General features: G+C 35.4%; 1 protein-coding gene across 1 annotated transcript; it reads left to right on the top strand.

The window, feature by feature from the left end:
- The first annotated feature begins 2,125 nt into the window (after positions 1-2,125).
- Positions 2,126-4,268, top strand: LOC114174028 (putative WRKY transcription factor 75). Its single transcript, XM_028058768.2, has 2 exons — positions 2,126-2,645; positions 3,782-4,268. The coding sequence occupies exons 1-2, from the start codon at positions 2,236-2,238 to the stop codon at positions 3,957-3,959; spliced, it is 588 nt and encodes a 195-aa protein (XP_027914569.1). The 5' UTR covers positions 2,126-2,235; the 3' UTR covers positions 3,960-4,268.
- Positions 4,269-9,223: the final 4,955 nt, after the last annotated feature.

Here is a 9,223-nt window from a genome sequence, read left to right as displayed (position 1 = left end):
CAACATATTCAATCCAATCTATTTAATGTGTTACAAATGACAATAATCTCAAAGACCATTCCGTGTCACATAAATTGATTAAAATGATTTAATTATGTTATTTTAAGTATTTTATAAATTTGAGTATTCTTAATTGAACATTTATTAAAAAATTTATTTTATTAAATATTTAAAATATTTCTAAATTTTTTAAGTACTTATTATTTTATTTTGTGGTTAATTAGATGATATAATCGTTAACTAGATGATATGAATCTTATTTTTATTTGATTTTGTTGTTAACTAGATGATAAATTTTATCTCTAGATCACTTCGTTTTTTTTTTGTCTTCAATCTCCTCCAAATAATTAGTTAACTTGTTCTTTAAATTGAAAACAACAAATTGAATGTGATCAAAAGGAAAAAAGTAAACTAAAATGAGTACATCAAAGGAAAAAAAAGAAGTAAACACTAACAAGTGAATTGAAGAAAGAAAGAAGTGAATTGACGAGTGAATTGAAGGAAAAGAACTGATAATATACTATTACATAGTTCCATTGACGATAAAAATTATATAGTTCAATGATAAAAAAGAAGTTTAGTTTAAACACATATTAAATTTTTTTAATAAAAATTGAATTGGTATTAAAAAGTTAATTATACTATTTATCGGTCTTAAATGTTGATGTACCTAATTCACTTGAGTTAAATATAGTGAAGCCAACTTGGTGAAACCTAGGTAGAGTTGGCGGAATTATCATTTGGTGATTTCATGGAAGCTCCCATCTTCAAAACTCTGCACCCACCCATTCTCCTCGCTGACCAAAACCTCCTTTACTTATTGCATTTAATCACTTGTCTTCAACACGTGTGAACTGTGACCATAACCCAGATTTTTATTCTTTACAACCAATTCTACCACTTATTCTAGTTTTTTTCCCATGACTGTAACCCACAAAACAAAAACCACTACTTTCGCAAACAATGACCATTTGCCGTCAGACCTTTCAAATCTTCATTCAATTAATTCTAACACCCCACTACGCGACACTAATCACACCACTTCTTTCTCACTCTTATTATTTCACAATTCAATTATTCATTTGCTTTTTATTCTATACTCAACTTTCAATAAACTCCTTATCAAAATCATAACGGACAAGAAAAACTAATTATAAAATAATACTTTTGAGAAAATATTTAGTTTTACCCTCTTGTTCAATTACAAGTCAAGTATGGCAATCTTATTAAATTTTACCCGCAAGTATATTAAAAGTGACACTGATAGTATCACTTCTTTATATTATCATTCTACGCGAAATAAATTAATATTTTCTTAGTTTTTGATTAAAGTACAACTTTAGTTTTCTCTCCCTACTAATTTAGTCTCAACAATTTAAAAATTAGTTTTGTATATATAAATTTTTTATCTTGGTTCAATCGTATTCATTCAGGAAAATTCAAAAATGGTTTAATCAATTAAAATATAAAAAATAAAAAATTAGCTTATGCAAGATTGGTCATTGAATATATTGTGTAGGGTGTTACTAAGTCTAAAATCACAGGTGAAAAAAAAAGCAGGGTTTGAAAATGAAGGAGTGATCAAAGTTACAGTTTATTATCCTTAATTTTTTAATTGAGAAACAGTAAATGGTAATTTTCTGTTTTGTAATTGAATTTTCAAAGGTTGATTTGCAATTACTATGTATCTGAAATCTGAAATACATAAGAAACAAATAAACAATAATACTGTAGTGTCTTTATCCTATTCATGGAGCCGCCTCAAAATTCCATCTTAGACTTCTCCCTCTTCTTATTCCAATTAATCCACGCTCATCACAATAAATAAAACTCAATTTTCACGACACACACTTGAAGAATTTTCGTGCCGTTTACGACACCATGCTCACTACTACTCTCTATGTGTGCATGTCATCATGCATATATGCATATATACACATATACATATATAATATATAAATAAATAAAAAAATAAAAAAATATATAAATATGTTTTCCATTTGGACTTTGTTTTCTTTTTCCTTGATGACGAGATTCGGGTGGGTGCATGTATGTATCGATGATATTAGCCACGTTAACATTAAGCGCCGCCCCAACCATTTATATTTGTTGAAATCTTTTTACCACACACACTTTTCTTTTCCCAAACCCTCTTCCCTCACTACCAACAACGTCTTTTTTCTCTCTCTACCGATATATATAGTAAGAAGGAAAATTGGGGTTGGGTTGGTTTCGATGGAGAATTATAGCATGTTGTTCCCTTGTCCCAATTCTTCCAGCTACCCCATTTCAACGAGTGCTGTGGGAACCTCTCAGCATGGTTTTGGTGGTCAAAGCTCCAATGCATTCCTAGGACTAAGGCCTAGTAATGAGAGTAGTGGCAGTGATCATGAAAAGAGAGGAGAAGAAGCTGGTAGAGATGCTGCCATGTTAATGTCTCAGATCAGTAGTGGTGGCATTAATGTGAGTGATGAGTTAGGTGGTTTGGGAAATGGTGGTAATAGTAATGGCAAAAAGAAAGGGGAGAAAAAGGTTCGAAAGCCTAGATATGCTTTCCAAACAAGGAGCCAGGTTGATATTCTTGATGATGGTTATCGGTGGAGGAAGTACGGCCAAAAAGCTGTTAAAAACAACAAATTTCCCAGGTTAGTTACTTTCTGGTTTCCTCGTTTCGTTTCATGTTGTTGTTGTTGATGTTGCTCTAGTTTTTCTATGTTTGATTTCTCTACCTTTTTCTTCTCGTTCTTCATCGAGTTATGTTCCTCTTTGTGGCACTGACGCCTGCTAAGTTTGACTGAGGAAATACGTGTGTAATTGTACAAACATGACAAGACCCCACCATGTTTCTTATTGGTTTGAATATTGAATTAAGATGAATGAAAAAAAAAAAAAACGAGGTTCTTGCTGAGTTCACACTAGGCAATAATCAATCCAAAACACTGTTCTAGCTAGCAGTCTTGGTTCAGTTTTTGTTATTGGATCGTTTATTAAAAAGTATTTATGTATGGCTCCATCCTTTTTTCATCTTTCCTGAGTTTTTCTTCTTCTTCTTCTTCTTCTTATTATTCATTCCTCTACCATTTTGTCTAGCTTTTCTTGGGTCAAATCAAAAGAGAATAGAACAAGAACGAAACCTGTTTGTGCACACCTGCGTGCACGTAATATATATACTGTATATATATAATTTAATCTATATATCTACAAAATTGAAAGATAGATTATGCTTATAAATTATATTGTATAACAAATAGAGATAAAAATAAATTAAAAATAGCAACGCTATTAAAAAAAATAATGCCATAATAATTCATATAAATATAATTAAGGGTTCATAATCTGGGTTTATGAGTATGCTAGTGTTTTCTGGAAATCGTTGCCGTTTGCTAAAAGTAGTCCAAACTGTATGAAATCATTAAGAAAACAATAAACTTTGGTCTGCATATGCAGAATATCGAGACATGATCTCGTATCATATATAGTACCATGTCTGATTTTTCTTCAACATTAGAATAGCTTGTTTAAAGCGCAGACCTTTTTTCCATTATTGCTTACTTTTCTGACATTAAAAACTGTAACTGAATGATGCCATTACATATATTTCAGCGTACAATATGTAATTAACACGACCCAGTTGGTTATTTAATGTCGAAACAAGTGTTGAACATGAATCTATGCCAATGATTTGTTACATGATCGAATGAAAAGAATCTGTTCGTTCTACATGTTACATAGTTATATGAATGTGTAGTGCAATACATGAAACGGTTAAACAAATGTGCAGGAGTTACTACCGGTGCACGCATCAAGGGTGCAATGTGAAGAAACAAGTCCAACGCCTAACGAAAGACGAAGGGGTAGTGGTGACTACTTACGAAGGAGTTCACACTCACCCAATTGAGAAGACAACAGATAACTTTGAACACATTTTGAGTCAGATGCAAATATACACTCCCTTTTGAAGCTTCTTTTCCACCACCACTGGCAGATTTATGTCTTCTTCTGCCAATTACATGGATCCATGGGAACTGTTGTAGTACTTTAGTTCCCCTTTTGATACAAACAAAAATAAGATTATTGTCCATACAACTATCATCTAGTTTGCTTAAACTCTTCTTAGACAATCTTCTTTCTTTCTTTCTTTACATTTTTTTTTTTTTATCAAATTGGGTGTTCTGGTTCAAACATGACAGTGCAACTAGGTTATGTAAATTCAGCTCTCAGTGCTGCTGAAAATATATATATACAGGCGAATATCCTTTATTCCTTTAGTTGGTGGTTATTATACTGTTGGAATACAAGAATTAACTCAGGTTTTTGTGCATTGAGGAGCATTATTGATGTCAAACTCAAAGGAACTAACTATTTTTGCTAATAAAACTTGTTCTGAAGGAGCTGCCATTTTCAGTAACAGTGAAAGAAGTTTTGTAACATCAATGTATATTCTTGGACACGCTTAAGCCTTTATGCTTAATTTTCAACGTTATCGACCGAACTATGTGTACTAGCCTACAAAGCCTTTTACAAAAGTTTCTGGCAATAACTTTTCGTGATTCTCCAATAGTTATACATCTTTTCTTTCTGTCAATAGCAAACCAAATGCACAATATATATATATATATATATATATATATATATATATATATATATATGTGTGTGTGTGTGTGTTTGCCTCTATGGCACTTTTAATATCTTTCTCTATATATAATTTATTTTTTACATTTTAATAGTGGGTTACAATTACACATTAGTTTGATGGTGTGTGTGTCAAATTATAAAATGATCTACAATAAGGTGGTAATTAAATAGTTTAAATTTGTATATATTTTAACAATTACATATATGAAGTTACTTTTGGTAAAAATAAATGTGGAATAGAATAGTTATCTAAATATATATTACTTTTGCATAAATAAACGTAACAAGAACTTTTAATTTAACCGTGAGTTTTGTAAATAAACTATATATTTAATTAAAAGTTATGAGGTTTTTTTAATAAAAATAGTGTAATTTGTTTTCAAAATTCTTAGACGAATTTTAAAAATATTACTGAAATATATAAATTTGTAGTTAAAGGACAAGATTTCGAATAATAACTAGTATAAGATCCGTGTGCCTGGGTCGTTTTTTTTTTTTTGTTTTTTCTTGTTTGGATAAAAAAATTAATATAATAATTATTATATTTGAATGAATTATTTATTTATATTATTATATTTTACTATTATATAATTAATATAATTATTGTTATATTAATAATAATCATAGATTATATAATAATAATAATAAAATATGATTTTATTTATTTTAAATCATAAAATTGATAATAAATTAGTAATGTATAATAAAGTTACATGATTAAAATCTAAATTATATTTTTGAGTTATATACTATATTAAAATAAAATGTATATATACGGTCGTTGTTAAAATAAAATATAGGTATATTGTGTAATAATATCCCGTACAAAATAAATACAACATGAAATTGATATAAATCTTTTAAAATAAAAACACATGTAGGAATAAATACATGTATATTATATTATAATGAAATGCATATACACATGTTGTTGTTAAGGTAAAATGCAGGCATAGTGTATAATATAGTCACGTACAAAATAAATACAAAACATGAAATTGATGTTAAATTTTTTAAATAGAAACACATGTAAATATATAGATGCTTGTATGTTATATTAAAATAAAATGTGTACGCATTGATATCGGATATGGTCATGTAGAAAATAAAAATAAAAATGTTAAAATTTATAAATAGAAACACATGTAGATATCGACAAACACATACAAAAATATTAAATATATTGATATATAAAATCAAAGATAATAGTACTAACATTACTACTACTAATAATAATAATCTCTGTAATAGTAGTAATGTTACTACTTGTTCCTGCAGAGAACAAATAAGATAAGTTAGGCACGAGTATCACCTTACCATGTAGTCTGCTATCTCTTCAGTTGGCCTCTTCCCATTCGATACATGTCGGCTTGAACCCAGGAGGGGTTACCTGCAGAAGAGAGTCTGAAGCTCAAGTAAGTCAAAGCTCTCAGAGAGTCAAATCAATAATTAATGAATGCGTACCTTTAATTGCTGGGGTCCACGTGTATTTATAGAGCATTAATGATGCCTGATCATCCCATGGGCTGGGCCTCGACTTGGGCTCTAACTTGGGCTGTGAGTGAGCCTGGGCCCTAACCCAGGCCCTTAAGGTTTATTGAACGCGGGGGCTTCCATCATACTGAGTTTATTGAAGTGGTCAACCTAGGCTCTAATCTTATCGGATATGCTGGAGTAGTCGGTCTAGGCCGGCTACTTGTCTTGATGGCTTATGTTGGTGATATGAGGTGCAGGTTGTCCCCTTAGATGTTTAGTTTATGTTAAAACCGATACAAGTTAGGCTAACTCGGCCTAGGCTGGATACTTGGCTGCCTTGATATGCACATTGTTTACTTATTTGGTCGAGTTTGGCTAGGTGCGGTACACCAGTCCCCCAGCCTTGTCCAATATGAGTTGTCGGTCAAGGATGATATGTATTGATAAGCTAGTGGAACCGGCTAGGTGTGATACACCAGTCCCCCAGCCTTTAAGTGTGGTGAACAGTGTTAAGGCTAAAAAAATGGTAACCGTCAGAGGGTAGGTGAAGAGGCGTCAGTGGTCAAATCGAAAAAGTTTTGGCACCGTCGTTTTGAAGTGTCATATCCTTTGCAATGATGGTGTCGATTGGTCAGGGGTATGATTTTGGCGGGAAGGGTTTCGTCGTTTGGGATCATGGACTATAAATATGGGTTTGCAAACAGATGAGGGGTTACTTGTTTCATTTGTGAGTTCTGAATTCAGAGATCTTATGCGCGTAAAACTGTCCGACTAGTCCTCAATTTCAACAGACATCTTCTCGTAAAAAACGAAACCAGGTATGTCCAGTAGTGGTAGCGTGTCTTTGTCTAGTAGTAGTGAAAGTACTGAGTCAGATAGAAGTAAGGATAGGCGACTTGACGGAGAGGGTACGAGTTTTGGAGTTGTTACGAGCGGGATGTCGATGGAGGTTGTGAGGGAGGTTCAAGAGGATCCCCCCGAAGAGTTGGAGGAGAGCAACTGGCCGGCGAAAGGCGGCTATGGGTGGGTTGCTGCTGATGTTCGTGATCAATCATCTTTATTCAGATGGTCTCGTCTGTTGAACTCTTGGCTGAACTGCACACCCGTCATCTCCAAGGGTGTCAGTGGAGACATTGTTTCGCTAGAGAGGGTGAGTGCCGTCGACCAGGTATGCCACGCGCAGGAGGGGGCTACCGAGAAATTCTTCTACATGTATATGTGCCACTTTTCTCAGCTTCATGTGCGACTGCCCTTAGACGATTTCACTATGGGTTTGTTGCGGGTGTTGAATGTGGCACCTACCCAACTACATCGTAATAGTTGGGCCTACTTGCAGACCTTCCGCATTCTGTGCAAGTCTTTATATTTGGAGCCCACTCCCTATGCTTTCTTATATTTTTACGACACTAGACCCCGGAGGCCGGCTACTTGGCTCTCTTTGATCAGTCGCCCCAGCATCAGCAGACTGGATGCTTTCTTCCAGTCTTTTAAGCATTTCAAAGATGGGTACTTCAAGGTCGTCGTCAAGGAAGGAGGAAACGCTTATTTTTTGAACGCAGACGGAAGTCCCAAGTTCCCTTTGAGTTGGACAAATAACCCTTCTCGGTATAAGGACATGGGGATGGATGAATTGTCGGTTGGTGATAAGGAGGTTGTGGAGACCTTGTTGAAGTTTGTCGATAAGTTGCCCACTAAGGGTCTAGTTAGGGTTTATAATTCGGTGCACCCGATAATAGATATCGAAGGTATCTGTTTATTACTTAAGCTGTGTTAATAATACTAAGTTGTTTTGATTCGAGTTGTAATGTATTATTGTAGGGCATATGGCGCAGTCTGGAAAGAAGAATCTGGCGCTCTTTCAATCGTTGAGGAAAGAAATGGCCGCTAAGGCCAAGGCGGCTGGGAAAACTGATGTTCCCAACTTACAAGAGTCGGTGGTGGAGGTGCACGTGCACGGCGGGACGAAAAGGAAGGTTGAGCTTCCGCCTCGATCCGGGAAGGGAAAAGATGTGAAGAAGATAAGGGCGACTCTGCTTGGAACGGCTAGCGGGGCGGGGTCAGCCAGTGGGGAGAAGGGGCCGAAAGCGGGGTTGATTGAGTTGCCGGAGATATCCGTGAGGAAGGATATTTCCATCACCCTCCCGGATACCGTTGTAAATTCTATTGACAACATGGACGCGGAGCACATTGTGAGAACAATGGTCGAGTTTGGGAGCAAGGGTTTAGTTCTGAGCCGGCGTGTGGGATCGCTTTATAGGAGGGAGGTGAAGGAGGTGGGGGAGTTGCAGGGTAAGGTGGATAAACTGGAGGAGGAGAAGACTGCTCTGGAAAAGGCAAAAGAAGGTTGGGAAGCGGAGAGGAAAATGTTGGCAACATGGAAGGTGCGTTGCTTGGACTCTGAGAAAAAGTTGAACAAACGTATAGTGGAGTTGGAGGAGGACTATGATGATTTGAAGGACAAGTATGATGGAGCTGTTGGGGAGCTTGATGATCTGAAGAACATCATTATTCAGGAGCACATCAATGGTTTTGAGAAGGGGTTGCGGCATGCGGCCTTTTTCCATCAAGATGTGGACGTCACGGATTCAAAGTTCAATGTGAATAAGGACGTTGTTGACGGAAAGTTAGTGAAGGAGGACGAGAGCAGTGCAGATGAGGAGGTGGAGGAGAAAGCGACAGAGGAGGAGAAGAAGGTGGATGATGTTGTGGAGGTGGCCCATGATTCAGCAAAATAGTACATCGATTTTTTAATGATTTAAAAGTATTATTGAGCCTATGTCTGTAATAACTGGTACATTATGTTCGTTGCGTTGGTACATGTCTTTGCATTTATGCTTAATGCGATTAATTTCTGTATGTTATTGTGTATATTGGGTTTTGATGATTTGTGGTGTATGTTATGTATGGCGTAATCGATTGTATGTTAAGGGTGTTCGACCCAGGCCGCTTACTTGGGGTAAGGGTGGGGAACTTTAACGAATTAAGCACAAGTTAAGGGTGTTTGACCCAGGCCGCTTACTTGTGGTAAGGGTGGGGAACTTTAACGAATTAAGCACAAGTTAAGGGTGTTCGACCCAGGCCGCTTGCTTGGGGTAAGGGTGGGGAACTTTAA

Source organism: Vigna unguiculata, chromosome 1 (genome assembly GCF_037176805.1).
Source record: "Vigna unguiculata cultivar grain cowpea cultivar isolate G323 ecotype 2 chromosome 1, ASM3717680v1, whole genome shotgun sequence".
Taxonomy (NCBI): Eukaryota; Viridiplantae; Streptophyta; class Magnoliopsida; order Fabales; family Fabaceae; genus Vigna; species Vigna unguiculata.
Note: the sequence above shows the minus strand (reverse complement) of the source record. Positions and strands in the feature narration are given on the sequence as shown.